This window comes from Aythya marila (assembly GCF_965140915.1).
Source record: "Aythya marila genome assembly, chromosome: 23".
NCBI lineage: Eukaryota > Metazoa > Chordata > Aves > Anseriformes > Anatidae > Aythya > Aythya marila.
The window spans coordinates 2,456,621-2,472,590 of record NC_139064.1 but is presented as its reverse complement, the minus strand read 5'-3'; the positions used below and the strand labels follow the sequence as shown (position 1 = coordinate 2,472,590).

The window sequence follows — 15,970 nt, the reverse complement described above, 5'->3', positions numbered from 1 at the left end:
TTCAAGGGCAGGAGGAGCTAAAACTCCTTCCTGGAAATATCTTTTTCCAGCACTTTCCTTCTCGAGGTTAAGCTCAATTGGCTACAGTCCAACCTCCGCTTGGAGGAGTGAGCAGCAGACCTCACACACATGTAACAGATGAATTTAAAGAACATGCATCAGCATTCTTGGTACGCCCATCCAGGGGTGAGGCTTCTCAACTCTGCACCCAGAAGCTCAGGGGATTTTTCTCCCCGAGCTAAATCCAGAAGCACAGTTGTTCAAAAGACTCAAGGAGGACTGTGAGAACCTGCCTGCCTCGTAGTGTTCCCAACAGGAAAAAGCAATTTAAAAGAAAAATCAAACCTCTCAGAACCATAAGGGCTGAGTTTAATCCTGGAGAGAACTACGTAACTGCTTGAAAATGCTGAAATTGTAAGCAAGAGAATAATTAATACTAAATTGCATTTAATGTAATTTTATTTTGTTTTATGCTAATCTGTCCTGGGAAAAATATCTTTTTTTTTTTTTTTTTTCTCTGGAAAGTCTTCACAAGTATTATTCTCACAGTAACAAAAAAAAACGTCAGTGATATTTCAGGGAGGCTTTACAAGTTTTTTAGAACAACCTTTCACGACTGTTACTTAAAACATCTCAGTTACTTAATTGAGTGAAAAAGAGACATTACTGTGGATCATGCTGGGTGTATGTGAAACTGAAAGAAGGGAGGGTAGGAGGTGAGGGATTAAATGAAAGGCGTTACCTGATTTCATTTGGGGCCTCCTCTTCCTCATATCTCTTCTTTTCTTTCCTCCTTATTGTCAGCCTCACCACCAGGAAAAGGAGGGCAAGTCCCACCACCACGCCACAAACTGCTCCAGCAATCATACCAATATTTTGAGCTTCTGTTGTCCAGAAAATAAATGTGTTAGCTGGTAAACTCCCAGCAGGAGTCATACGGTCAGATTCTAGCCCACACTAGGAATTACACCATTGTGTATAAATCAGAACAGCATGTAATAAATCAGACTACTTCTTTTGGTGTCACCATGCAGAAATTGAACCAATTTATCTTAAAGCGCTTATTTCGGAACCTGAGCCAAGACTGAGAAAAGCATTCACCTCCAGAAGGGTGAGATCACAAGAGCTATGCCTGCAGCTGTGGGTCAGAATTGAAACGGGGAGGAGAAATCCTCACATAAGAGCCCAGAACCACACAAAGCACAGAGGCAGACAGGACAACCCACATCCAAAAAATAAGTACCAAGCAGTTTTGCAGAGGCAGAAGAGTGTTTGAACTACAAATACTTCCCCATGAGGTACAAATATTTCCCCATAAGGATTTTTTCCCCCTTCAACTCACCCTGAAATGATTACAATCTACTTGCAGAATGAATTATTCAATTGGAAAAAAAGTGACCTGAGGATGACAAAGAGGAAGGGAGAAAGGAAGACCGTACTGTGCAAATGCAAGGCATTTTTCATCCATAATAATAAAGTTAATGAGAGAACACTTCCTAACGTCTATGAGCCCTTGGCTGAACCTGTATGAAACTTCATTTCAGTGTTAGGTTGGGTTTGGCTGAAAGTTGTTTCCTTCAGGCTTGTCCCTGTGGAGGGTTTAGCAAATCAAAATGAGGTTTCAAACCAATCCAATTGGTATAAAAGCTGCCAGCATGCTTTTACATCAGAGGGGAAGTAAAATGCCTGAGGGGAACAGGTTTTCTCTGCTACATGACCATATTGCAATTATTTCAGGCCTGGTTGGGCAGACAAATTCCAAAGCTAAAGATCTCCACAGAAGAGACCTCTCTATTAGCAGCCTTTTATCACAAGTCCAGCTCTTGCTGATCTCCCCTGAGTGCTGCACGTAAAAACCTGCTAACCTGTATTGTTTTATTGTTTGTACTTGCTGTCAGTGTTGATGCCACGCTCCACCCTTTTTATTGCATGCATATGCAAAGACACAGGTACCTAGACACATACACACCCTTGATATGGTTCATCAGGTAGAACATTTATTTTAATCTCTGATATTTTGGCCGGAATTTATTAAGTCTGGATTAAAATCAAACTGTGTCAAAAAGTTGCTTTTTAATTTACATTTTACTTCAAGTCAGAGTCAGCCTTTCCAGGCTGTCTTTAGTTTACTGTCTCAAGTCCAATAAACATTTAATTTGGAATTTGAATGAGGGACTACTCATGGAGATTTTATATCTGACAGTAATCTCACGCAGTCATTACACCCAGAAATAACTAAAAGCTGGAGATTCAGCAAACCCACTCACCATTTCCCCCCCCCCCCCAATATTCTATTAGTCATTCTCAAAACTCAGATTTTTTAACAGACCAAAACAGCTGAGCCCAAATAGCATATTTACCACTCTAGGTTATAAGGACTGCTGAGCAAAACAGAAATGTAGTAAGTAAGAACTGTTGCATGTGATTCAAGTACAAAAGGGCAAAGGTGTGGCAGAGTTCATCAGCTGAAATAGGACAGCTGAGAAGCTGCACTGCTCATGTGGTAGGGAGAATATTAGTTATGTGCCAATACTCACGCTGCACTGTCACCTGTACAACACAGCTTTCTTGTCCAGCCTCGTTGGTGGCAATACATTGGTATAACCCTGTACTCATCTGGGTAAGATTCTTCAGTAAGACTTGCCCGGGATTAGAAATGTCTGAAACAGGAAAAACAACACCAGGATTAACCATAAAAGACTAAGCGACTATACGGGTGGATGGAACACAGCAGAACTCATTGAACCTCCAGATCAAATCAGCTCAAGAGCAAATGACACCTCAAGAAAGCTCCTTGTCAACCTTTTGCAAAACACTACAACTCAGACTTCCTTGTGCAGGGTGGAGCATGCCACAGCATCCAGCTGCAGCAGTGAGGAGCACTGATACACCATTGTTGTCACTGCTGGCAAGGGATCCCCAGTTGAAAGGCATGACTGTGCATGTGGGTGGTTATCTGGCTTTGAGCACACGGAGAGCTCCAAGAGGAAATGACCTGACTTACTGACTCTGGATGTGGGCGGGAGATGTTCAGCTCTCTCGTCCTCTTCATTTATGCGCTGCCATCGGTAGGAGATGGGGGCAGTGCCAGAAGATGAGCGGCACTGCAGGGACAGGTCTTTTCCTTCTGACAGCTCCCCTTCTAGCCAGCATTTGGGCTTGGAAGGCTTCTCTATAAGAAACAAAACACAGGTCATGCACACACAGCAGACTGTTTTCTCAGTGGAACCCCCCCCTCCTTTTTTTTTTTTTTTTTGGCAAGAGGACGCATTTAAGCAGCTTTCAAAAGCTGCCTTCCCTGGAAAGCACTTGGGAATTACACCACTGATATTTGTTCATGGACTTCAACTGCAACCTTGTGCAACTTCGTAGTCTAAAAAGTAGAGCTGGCTGGCTCAGACATAGAAATTATGGGGAAATTATGGGGAAGTCTGCCTCATGGATACTTGCACCAGTGTAGTAACACTACATTTCTCTCCTAGGTACTATTTAGAGAACTTCCTTCCCTCCCCTTGCTTCGCCATTTCTTCCTTTTCCCCACAGCATCTGGCAGGCCACAGCAGGGCTTTCATGGAATGATAGCATAAATGCCAAACGCCAACTGGTAATCCAGAATCAAGGGAGAGAAGTGCTAACCACAGCAGTTTATTCATCACCCTCATGACCTGGATCGGTCTGGGGTCCTCGGACATGAACCCCGAGTCCTCAGCAGGAGACTAGACAGAGTGATCACCACTAGGAAGTCATTCTAGTTTGTGCGATGAGATCATAGAGGTAATTCGGAAAGAACAGTTCATGTGATTTTGCAAGTGTGTACACTTACCTCAAAACAGCTCTCTGGGCTCTTCCTGTGTGCTGTCCTTTGCCAAAAAAAATGCAAAGGTTGATATGGAGCTAGACAGTGAAACCTGATCATGAGAAGTCTGTGTGTATTTATACTCCACTGAAATAAATCTCTCTTCAGGAAATGAGCCTAGTGATTTCTTTTCCCCTTTGGAAAAACAATAAGATGATCTTACCTACAACCTTCAGGGTGATGCGAACCCATTCATACTGCCCAGCTTTTTTGACCTTACATATGTAATTCCCTGCATCACTGGACTGCAGGGATATGATCTGTAAGGATGCATCTCCAGCGCGGAAGTTGGAAGTGAATGAAACACGGCCTTTCTGCTCCTCGTTGAGGTCATCATAAACGCGGCCTCCAGAGTAAGTGATCACCTGTGGGGCAGAGACAGTCTCTGATCAGCCACTTGGAATTTTACTTTCATATGGAACAACAAAACAAAGCGTTTCCAGAAACTGCAGGCTAAGGTTCTGTATGGCTGAGGGACTTACCTAGGGTCACACGGAAAACCTATGGCAAGGCAGAAAATGAAACCTGGATTTCAAGTCTGAGACTGAGACATAAACTGTATTTACACTGAAGGTTCATATTTGAGCATTTATACAAGCATCAAAATAGACACAAGCTTATGCCACAATATGTAAATGTATTCTCTAATCTTAGCTAGATTCAGCTAGCTAATTTAAGTTAACACAAACTTGATTTTTTAAATACTAAACTACTATTTTTTTTTCCCCTGAAACTAAGGTTTTAATACCTGTACCTATAAAATCAAAAGCCAATTCCGAAAACCTGAAGGGTAATTTTGAGGCTTATCCAGAAATGACTGATTAAATAACAGTGTTGATTTAAAGAAAGCCCAGATAGAAAATCAATACCCACTCCGATATATGATCAATGAATACAATGAATATCAAATAACTTTTATACATTTTAAATCTCTTTAAATAAAATAGTTTTCTCTCTCTCTCTTTTTTTTTTTATTTTATTATTATTTTAAGTGCTGCTTACTTCCTCAGTATAAATAGCAAAGAAAATCACAAGTCTCTTTAAATGAATGTCTGCTGCTGATGTCAACATGGAAACAAGGCAGTTTTCCCACCAGGTGCTGATCATGGATGCACCTACCGCTTTTTGCACCGTTTCAGAAATGTGCAGCAGCCACTCAATATCCAGGCTCCCTTGCTCCAGGAGGCCCAGGCGGTGGTGACAGGGCAAAGTCACGTTTTCTTCAGCCACTCTCTTAAATTCAGTCTGAGCCTCAGCCAGCCAAACAGAACAGGAAGCTGAAAGAGAGATGCTGGTGGTCAGAGGCCAAAAATAAGGGTTCTTCATCATTTGCTTCATAGCATCAAAGCAAGCCCAACAGCTTGGCTTCCTGGATACATTGCAGCTGATTAAAGGGGACATCTATCCATACATAGGGAGTTAGTTTCACACCGATATTTAAGCACGAAGAACAGATGGCTTTGCACTCCAGAGCTGCAAACACTCAAGTCACAGAAACTTTTGCTAATATATCCACCTACATCCTCCGTGCGCTCAAAATTTCAGATTGCCTCCTTGGTTTTGCCCTCTCCTTGTATTCCCTTGTTTTGTAAGTGACGTTTTAGCCCAAAAGACCTTCAGAGTCCATAGATTTATTCCTACATCAGCCTGATGATGCTTAGAGTTTCTTTCCTAAAACCGAATGATGTTTCTGCATGCAATTCAGCACTGGAAACAAGAAAACAGCCTGGCAACCTTACAAAAGCATGGTGCGAGTAGAATAGCGAAGTCTCTTTGAACAGCAACATCAAACAACCCAAACAACCACCAGAAGTCATCAAAAACGGTTTGTCAGGAAAAAAGAAGTTGCCAAGACGAACCACTAGATGGAAGCTGCGTCCTTTCAACGTTCGTAAGGAAAAACCCCAAACACAAGCTAACGCCCTGAAACCAAAGCCAGCAGATGGCGCATCCCAGAAAAGAGTAATTTTCAACCCGCACTGCTTAAATCATAGCGAAATTCGCAGTTTCTGTCCCGGTTTCCTTCCGTATTGCTGCCCTGCTAGAACTAAACTGAATCAGGGTCTGATTCTTTGCTTTACAGATCTCCAGACAACAAACGGGCTCTGGTAAGCTCAGTTTCGATTAAAACCAGCCCAAAAGATCAGAGGTATGGAAAGGAAAACCTGTGTATTTAGATTTTCAGATTAGACTCTCAGATTTGCTACAAAACCAAATGAAAATGTTTGCAAGCGAGCTTCCACGTGGCTTTGTGGCATGAATGCCATTCGCCTTCTGTGTTGAATCTTCAGAGTGCAGCTGTGTTGTTCTTAAGTTTTGCTGTGCAAGAAGAAAGCCCCCAAACATTTTTATTTTTTTTTTTTTTCCCCTGTGAAAAGAAGCAAGCTGAAATCTCTCAATTTTTAGACCAATTACCGTGAAACAGATTAAAACAGTGAGAGTTGGCAGCGGTAGGAAGATACGTCACACGTGTATTGAACACAACCCCATGATTACATAGCAAGATTACTGGCAGGAGCTTGAGAAGCTGTAGTTACGTAGGCTAAATTTATTCCTGCATTTGCATTCAAACACTGGGACTTTAACCTTTAAAAAAAAAAAAAAAAAAAGGAGAAGTGACATCAGGTGACATTGTCTTAGCTTTCTCTGTTACTCTGTTTATTCTGAACAGAATTACCCACCCTGTTCCCACTCCTCTTTTCAGACCATGACCATCCCTCAGCTCCCAATATTCAGTCAATACTTGTCGAGCACTTGTATAGAAGGTATCTGCTACACGCACACATGTACGAAAACACTTTGAAATATCAGACAGGTAGAGTCTTGCAAAGGATCAAACACTCCTCTCTGCACAGATCTCTGCATGAATTGATGAGCATGAAAGCTCCTTTTCAGTCACATTAGCTGCTTTCTTTAAAGGGAAAATTAATCCACTTTATCACTGGATTCACTAGTCCCAAAGCTCCATCTGCCAAATACAATTATACCTTCTGCCTAAGACAAATGCCTGCTCTCTCCTGCAGCCACATTGCTGCAGGCTGCCTTCATTAACACGCTGATATTTGCTAGATGGCTGATCAATAAGTTTAATTAAAGCGCAACAGTAGTGAGCATTCACATCACATTTGCAGCAGCTTCAAAGTGCAATGCCAGCAGAGCACTGAGCTTTTGTATACATATCACGGGGTATTCTAGATTTTCAAATGCAGTTTTACATTAGAAACTCTGATTGAGATTAAAAATTGCTTTTTGATGGAGTATATTTGTATCACTTTCCTTCATCACTGGCTTGGATAGACTGTTTTTAGGAGGGCACCTTGGTCTATTCTTGTTGCCCCCAGCAAGCAGGCTCTGAATTTCAGGAGCCCTTCACCTGTAAGCTCATCTTCTATAGACAAAACCTTCACTTTCTCTTTCCAGTCACCTATACCTGCACAAAGACAAAAGGAAGCTCAAAATACAGCTTCCTAGAAGTACACAGAGGATGCTGCTTATCAAAATTACCTGTTCAAAATCTGACGAGAGCTTGAAGTGAACAGCCCACATGCTTTCCTCATGCTTTTTTTGTCTCACTGTGGCAATAAGTGAGACAATCGAACAGAAACACAAATTTGCCTTTAGACATGAGCTGGAATTTATGCCTTTGAAATGGAAAGGAACTAGAGACCATGTCTGAGCAGCGATCTAGTTACTTTGAGTTATTATTCACAGAATAAATGCTATCTGAGGTTCTCTCATTTATCTGCAGATGAGACCCAGAAAGAACAGCTCAAAGAAATGAGAGTTTGCAGATAGCATTCAGTTATTTTCCAGCCTAAATTGTTTAAATGAGGAATTCTTTATGGGCAACCCTTCATAGCAGCAAACAGCCCTGCATGCTGGCCAAAGCACACATCAGCGGGTTTGAGCAAGCAGCTTGCTCTGGGCAAGCCTTTTGCTGTGCTGGGTGGGTGCAGAAGGCTCCAGACCTTGCCCCTTACCCAGCTCCAGAAAGGCAGAGCACATTCTGGGTGAGGCCTTTTGTGCTGGCTGCAGCAGATGGCAGTAGATTAAGACAAGATTTTCTCAAATGTCAGACCCCCGGGTCTCACTCAGTAATGCAATATGTATGCAGGCTCCACAGTTCTTACCCAAAAAACTTCTTCCCCTTCCACATCCTGTGTGGGGCTCTTTGCCACAAGTCATTCAGCAATTTACTCAGCCTGCATCCCACGACTCCAAGGGAGGTCGGTTTGTTTCTGTGGAGCAGGAGCCCTAAACCCATTGCAAAGCAGTGGCTCACGGGCCTGAAAAAAGCCTTGGGTGCGGTGCCAGGCTTGCTGACACACTGCAGCATTCTCTCTTTGGGGGAGGAGACCTTTGTAATGCCTTAACACTTGCACAATTGTTCAAGAAGACAATAGCTCTGGCACCCAGTAGACAAGGGAGAAAGATTTGTCTTTTATCCCTCGTTAATGCTTCAAATCCAAGGAATACAGAGCAGCAAGTATTTTATAGGATTTATAGGACTGTTTAGGACTGTTATAGGACGGCTTATAGAACTGTCTGGGCAACTGGAAAATAGTTTGCTAAAGACAAGATTTTTTCAACATTAATAATTTTGGTAGCCTGTCAAGTCCTCTTGGGGATGCTCTCAAATGAATTATTTTCACACCTCAGTGCAATCCTACTGCCTGATGATGGGGAAGGTTTGGTCTCGCAGTGCTCTGAATAACACATTCTTCTCAAAATCCAGGGTTGCTTTTAGAAAACCACCTCGGTGTATCCAACAATCCCACGCTCAGCTAGACCTGCAGGCTGAACTGCTTGTAGAAGTATACTTCATTTAGACCATTTTGACTAAAAGGAATAAAAAATTTCTACTTAAACAGTTTAAATTAGTCCACACTCCAAAGAGTAAGTGTCCACTGTATTATTCAGACAGGTAACGTTTCTCTAGCTGAATAACCCTGTACATTTGACTCGCTTATTGACAGGCTTAATACATGCAATCCACTCAAGCAAGTATTTAAAGAGAGTGTCTGTCTAAACAATATATACACAAGAGTAATGTTTGAGAGTTAAAAAACAGCTCAGCCTGACATGGTGCAACTTCGAACCACTCCTTCATGCCAGGAATTTAAGATTTCACATCTGTTAGATCTTACTGCAGTCTTGTAAGATTTTATTTACTGAGCTTCTTCATGGAAAAGCAGAAGTCTGCCCTCACTCCATCTAGTGCTCTCACGAGTGCTAATGAACAAGATCTGAGCATTTGGTAACAAACAAATTTAGTATTTTACATGCTTCAATAGGAGGCTGACTACAGAATTCTTTGTGGCCAAAAAACTACATCTGAAGTAAAACTTAAGAGATGGTTGAGCGATTTTGAAACTCAGATCAGCCAAGTATCAATGACACTACAGACACTAGTTCTACTTCTTCTCTGCTGAGAAATGAATCATTTTTTCTTCAAGTTATTACTGATCAGTAGCGATAGGACAGACCTGCACCTCATCTTGCATCTCCCCTTTAAGTTTTCTGTAGTTTCTGCTGTGGACAACCAAAATGGTGAATAGCTACTTCAGTTTGTGACAGAGCTTTAAGAACCCACAAGGTTGACACCCCACACTCGCCATCAGACCACTCTAGCATTAACAGTTAGTTACCCTGACAGCATTTTAGGCCAAAATAAATACAAAATGGTGTCTTCTTACAGACAGCTATTTTGCATTCTTTGTGCAAGGGAGGAAAAGCTGGGGGCGGCTGGAAGTCTCCTAAGGATAATTAACTCAGCCAGGGCTGTGCTCTGGGACATCTGCTTTCTGTATTCCTTGGCTGGCAGAGACAGAAAGGCCAGGGGTCGCCTTCCCCCTGAGAGCCCAAGTGCTCCAAGTGACCAAGACCTGGCCCCCAGCGCATGCTGCCTGCAGCCTGCTCCCCTCAGCCTCCCTTTGATTTCAGGAATTTGGTTGTGAAGTGAAAGCATCTCAAATGAGAAAAATGTGAGCTAGCAGTCAGTTCCCGCAGGGACAGGCTGGCTGTGTCAAAATGAAGAGGTCGGCCTATCCTCATAGCACTGCAGAGGTCCTCTGTAATTGGAACCACATGCGCTGGGGCTGAGGTTTGAGGAGGCTGTTAAACAGAAAGCAAAGGCAGCTCCAGCACGCTGCCGAGTTTCCATGGGGGTGACGTGAAGTCTTTGGAATTGAAACCGTTGCAGAGCTAGGAAGGCCCAAGGAGAAGAGAAAAAGCCGCGTTTCACAAAGCCAGAGCCTCTGATTTTTAGAGGTTCGCAAGGACAAAGCAAAAAGCGCAGGAGGGGGCTAAAATCCTCCTGGTGATACAGAGGCTCCTGCCAGAAAAAACACTGCCAGCTGCTGGCCACCCTTCCTCCAAGCTCCTGAGAGCAGCCCCTCACTCCCTGGCCCTTCTGGGATGAGGGAGGCGAGCCGTGGTGAGCTGTTACACCAGCATAGTGGCAGAGCATACCATGTGTGCACAGAAATGCCCTAAATGCAGCGTCCATGCTGCCCCTAGTGCCAGCCTGAGGCTGACAAATGAGAGACTCATGGCAGTACAAGTGGCCACATTCAACCTAAGGAACCTACCTACACATTCCTAGGCGCAAGAGGTAAAATTGTCCCCAGAAAAAGCCAGCAGGAAGCTTGCCTTCAACACCAACATGCAATTGAGTCCAAACCCTGCAGAGACTCTGGAATACTGGAAAAATGTCAAAGCATTCGGTTAGCTGAGGATCCTCAGAGACAGCCAGCAGCTATGTATGTACTGTGTCTGTCCTTTTTCTCATTGTATTTTAAAATCAAGTGCAAGTAGGCAGGTCTGGATTTATATCCCTGGAGACCATAGAGAACAGAACAGACTACATCAGAACTGCTTCTTCCTATTTAATAGGTCACAAAATGTTTGTACAGAGGGATGTGTGAAGTCCCTTAGCCTCTAGTCCAGGCATTTCATGAGGAAAATGATCCAGGTGTCTTCTTTTTACAGGAACACAGCTCATCTAAGCCTTTCAGTAATGCAGCTGGTGATTTCCAGCTGCATGGATGAGATCTGTACAGAGACTGTCAGTACGTATCACATCCTCAGGGGGCTGAAGCACCTAAGGCTGTCGGATATTCCCTTTTCCTCATAGCATCTCTGGGCTGCTTTGAGTACCCTACAAAGGTTTGTGCTGAGTGTGGTGCAATAGTTCTTTCCCCAAACCCAGCTACGGTTTAAGATTAATGTTAAGACATCCCTCTTGTCAGTGCGCAACAGGAGAGCACGAACGGGTTCCCCAGTCACATTTCAAACCCTTGTGTCTTAAGTCACAGCCCAATCTGAGAAGTACCAGGTTCTGGAATACACCAGAACAGCACAGTTGGTGGAAAATACCAGAACTGCCTTATCTGAATCATAGCCGGAATGGAAAAGTACTGACTAATAGTCAATCATCTCATGAGCCTATAAATAATGGTTCTAAGCAAAGAGCCCCTTGAGCTCTCTGGGATCACAGCAGGCTGTGACCGAGGAACTCCCCCAGAGCTAGGACACCTCGCAGGGCCATCTCCGAGGTTTAGCACTGCTGACAATTGATGCACAATTACCTCTTAGGGCAGGCTTCAAGATGCAAAGATCATCTGGTGATTAATGCCACAAAAAAAGGGTGAGTAATTCACCAAGGGGAAATCCTTAGGCACACAACTTGAGAAAGCCCCAATACCCTGCAGTAAGTTTCATGTGAACCTTGCAATTATCAAATCTTTAGGTCGCTGTTTTAATCGTAACTAATTTTTGTTAAAATGCTATACTATATCAATAAACCTTAAGAACTTATAGTGATATAAATTGGATTTCCAGTATCTATATTAAATTATGTGATTTGAGAGCAATGGGTTGTATCAGCTGAGATAACTCAGAAAGTTTCCTAAAGAGGAGATAAAGATTCCTGATAAAACTATGGCTGTATTAAGGATTCTTTTTTTTGCCCCCTCTTAGCACCAAAATGTAACAGATTAACCAGAAAGTGCTGAACTGATTGTGTTCCGCTGCTGCTTTTTGTCATAGAACTTGAACTTCTTATAAGAATGACAAGAAAGCTACCAAGAAACCTGGAAGGTACTCACAAGCAAACTTTATCCTTTTCTGCATCTCAGACATTTTCAACAAGTTGGATGTGGTTTTAAGGAACAGGCTTCAGCCCCTGTTCAGCACATCCATGTTTTTCAGTGAGATGCTCAGTTCTGCACCCATAATTGCACATAACGTGGTATGACATCTCACTTATCCACTACAAGCACTGCTAATATGATACAGAATGAATGCCTAATGTATTAGCACTCTGTCACTTTTCATATTCTCCTAGTCACTCAATCTCAAACACTCAGCTACAGCCTAGCTGTAGGGCAGAAAATGAACAGCAGCAGCAGCTCCTCCCCATCATCCCCGTAAGTCTTGGGGAAGATGTGAAATTCTGCAGCACTTCTGGGATGAATACAAGGTGCGATCTTTGAGGCTGAGCACAGCAAGACCAACAGCAGGCTGACTCTGGAAGGGTCAGGGTTACAGATACTGCCTACCCAGCTGTTTCTCACCACTGCAGCAGTAGCCAGAATTAAGTTACACTTACTGAACCTGTCGGAGGTTAGAAAATACAAGAAATCTAGTTCTCTTAAGCCTTGTCCTTGCACTGGTTTCAGTATGTAAGTAAATAAAGATTGCATTCTTAATTGTGTTATCAGTATTTATTCAGCTTCTTCCCTACGTCTTTCCCCCAGTTTGGCACAACAGCGTCCCAGCTGCAAGCAGAGCCCTAAGAACAGATTTCTGTTCTGTCCAGCCCCCAGTGCCAGGAGCTGCTGCATCTCTACACATGCACTTAAGTCTTGGAAGACCAGATTCACTCTAAATCCTGCTTTCTGAAGCCAAATTGAACAAGTAGGGATTACAGAGCAATGCAAACCCCCCTGTAAATGCTGGAAGAGACACCCACCTACTGCATCTTAGGCAGCTGGCATCAGCCAGATGGTTCACAAGATCTCTACATGCTGAGCATTAGTTTGTGTTGCACTGAATTAGGTCTGATCTTGCATTTGATGGGCTATGTATTCAAAATGATTGTGAGGTTCTTCCTAGTAACACTTAAGAACTAAAGGGCAGACTGAATAGTATACTCGTGAGAACTTGCTTTGATTTTAAAAGATGAGCATAATTTGGAAAGCATTCTCCCTTCAGAGGGACGCATCTCCCAAAGTGCAGCACAACAGCTATTTTAACTGCTGACAGCAACGCTGCACAGCTGTTACAACCAATTCAGAACTTAAAAGGACTTAAAGTCAGGAAGTAAGGAAGTGTTGCATAACACTAAATGCAAAGCATGACAATGATAAACCCACGCCTATATGTTTTTCAATGACTGGGCACAGCTGACCCTAAGACACCAGTGCACTGACAATAGCTGGGGATGCTGAGGTCTGAGAAGGATTCCATTACCCATAAGATCACAGCTTATGAGCTGAGGGCCAAGCTCCACGTTCCCCAGACTTCTGGATCTGTTCCACAAGACAACAGCCTACCAGCCTAAAAAGGACACAGCTACACAATAACGTTACATTAATCAAGTCAGTTAAGTGCAGCAACAATGCTGCAACCAAGGAACGTAAGAAAATGAATGGCTTTTCTTCTGTGAAAGTTTCAGAGCATCTCTGAAATGGAAAAGCCTATTATTGTTTTCAACTACCTATTTATTTACTGTAAACCTACACTTTTTTTTTTTTAAGCTTAACATAAGGTATCAAAACCCTTGTCTTAAAAGTTCAAAGCATGACTTGAGTTACCATTTACGATGGTAAAGGAATAAGGAGTAAAACAAAGCAGATCCATTTCACTTCAACAGAAACAGATGCAGCCTGAGAGTATTGACTTTTTAAATGCCATTTTAAGTGGCTTTTTCTAACATGAAAGTGGAAGGACTAAAGCAAAGCTTCAGCATCTCTTAAGCTAAATACAACCTGTAAATTATTGGGAGGGACAGAGAGGGAGCCTATTCCAGGGTTAAAGAGCTCAGAATCTGTCAGAGCTGAACCACACTGAACTACTTTCTAGTGGTCATATCACCCAACCAATTGCCTCTGCAAGCTTGGTCAGGAAGCAGATTTTCTCTGCTCACCGCAGGGCTCTCATGCCGGCAGCTGAAATGCACGTTACATATATTTTGCATGTTTGCAAATACCAAGGGCTCTGCAGAGCAGGAAAGTCTGTAAAAGCCTAGGGCCATTGCTAGGGGAAACCCTGAATGAGAACATGCAAGCGTCATGCCTGCCAAATATTCCTGTGACCTTTGCACAAAAGAGTAATCTAGTTCCCCTCTGGCACATGTTCCTCCTCGGAAGGGAGGGATGCCCCAAGTGTGACCGGAGAGGCAGAGCTCTCTGTGAGAAGTGGCAGCTGGGTAGCAGTGTCCAAGCACATGGAAGCCGTAGGAGCTGCTACACATCGAGCTCTGGTGAGCAAGCACAATGTTTCCAAGATGCTGAACAGAAAGAGGGGTTTGGAGGGGAGAGGGGAATAAAATGTGATTCAGGCAACAGTTGAACAACTCTGCTAATTGGATATGAAAAGGTCAGGTATCTTATCAAGAAACATACTGTAAAGGTCAGGCAAAGTATACAGAAGCCTAGAAGAAATGGGCATGACCAGCTGCAGTTCTACCACTGGGACTCTGAATCTCCATCTCAGTGTATATAAGAAGTCTGACCCTCGACCTAAAAGCAAATATTTTCCTTTCTTATGCAGACTGAGGTCCCTACCACAACTCGACTAACCCATTTCCTTAAATTCAAAAAGGGTTTCTATCAAGTACAGCTCTGAACATGGTCATAAAGCAGGAGATGTTGAAGCAGTACTGTGCAGATCTGTCTTAAATATCCATTCCTGCTCCTGATAAATTATTTTCCTTAAAACTGCTTGAGAACCACAGGATAGTGGAGGCTGTGAGGGACTGAACTTGATCTAGTCCAAGGCCCTGTTCTAAATAGATGCCAGTCCCTTAATCATCTTTGTGGCCCTTAGGTTGGCTCATTCAAGGATATTTATCTCATACTGGGGAGCCCCAAACCAAACCCAGTATACTTATGGTCTCACCACTGCTGGGTAGAGGTGAGGGATTACCTCCCATGACCTGATACCAACTCCTCCTAATGCGGCCCAGGATGCTGTTGGCCTCTGCCACAAGGGCACACTGCTCACACTCACCAGGACCCCCAGCTCTTTCTCTGGAAAGTAGAAAGGATAAGGTAGAGAATATGAGGACTTCAGTATTGGTGCAGGAATACAGGCATTTCGTTGAAGCAAGAATCTCAGTAGGTCTAAACAGCCTGAAGAAAAACGATGAAAGTTTTCTGCTGAATGATTTGGAAGACTTGGCAGTGGGGATTTCTCCAGGAATTCATCTAAGCTTCCTGGACAGATGAGAAACAAACTCTACAGAATGACCTCAAGCCCTGCTACGGAATTAAGGGTTCCTGGACAAGCTGCAGCTTCTGTGCCTCACTTCTGTCCATGCAAATGTATGTGAGAATACCTGCATGCCTCAGGGATGAATATGTAAAAGCTTACAGAAGGAATAACAAGGTTACAGAGAAATCTGAGTCAGACTCTTCTCAGAGGTACACAAGAAATAGATGAGGGACAATAGACAAGCTGTAAAAAGGGCAATTCCAGTCATATTAGGGAAAAAAATACCGCAAGGATATGCAAGATTATAGTCTGTGGAATCAGCATCCTTGGAGTTTTTCAAAACTGGACTGGCTCAAGTCCTGGGCAGCCTGATGTAAGCCAACCCTGCTTTGAACCAGAGGCTGGATCCAAGGCCTCCAGCCATCCCTCCTGCTTTACACAATCCTGTGCAAAGCTCAAAGTCATATAGCAGGTCAAGGAGGGACCCATGAGATTCAAGCAGCACTCCCTAAACCCTTAAGCCTTTCTGCTTCACCACAACTTCTAGGCTGCCCCAACTTCCAGTTCCTGAGGGCCACACTTTGGTGTCAGCTGCCACGACACACACTGTGTACACAGCTGCTGGAGCAGGGTAGTGGGCTCTCTGCTGATTAAGTCCATTGTAATGTCTGGCAG

At 43.4% G+C, this 15,970-nt stretch overlaps 1 protein-coding gene across 1 annotated transcript in view; it reads right to left on the bottom strand.

The window, feature by feature from the left end:
* CLMP (CXADR like cell adhesion molecule) overlaps positions 1 to 15,970 on the bottom strand; it is a 43,737-nt gene that overhangs the window by 4,267 nt on the left and 23,500 nt on the right. Inside the window, exons 2-6 of the mRNA XM_082777837.1 lie at positions 4,976 to 5,133; positions 4,020 to 4,221; positions 3,005 to 3,172; positions 2,538 to 2,660; positions 743 to 884 (exon numbers count right to left, since the gene is read on the bottom strand). Coding sequence (XP_082633963.1) covers positions 743 to 884; positions 2,538 to 2,660; positions 3,005 to 3,172; positions 4,020 to 4,221; positions 4,976 to 5,133 — 793 coding nt within the window. The remainder of the gene's footprint in view (positions 1 to 742; positions 885 to 2,537; positions 2,661 to 3,004; positions 3,173 to 4,019; positions 4,222 to 4,975; positions 5,134 to 15,970) is intronic.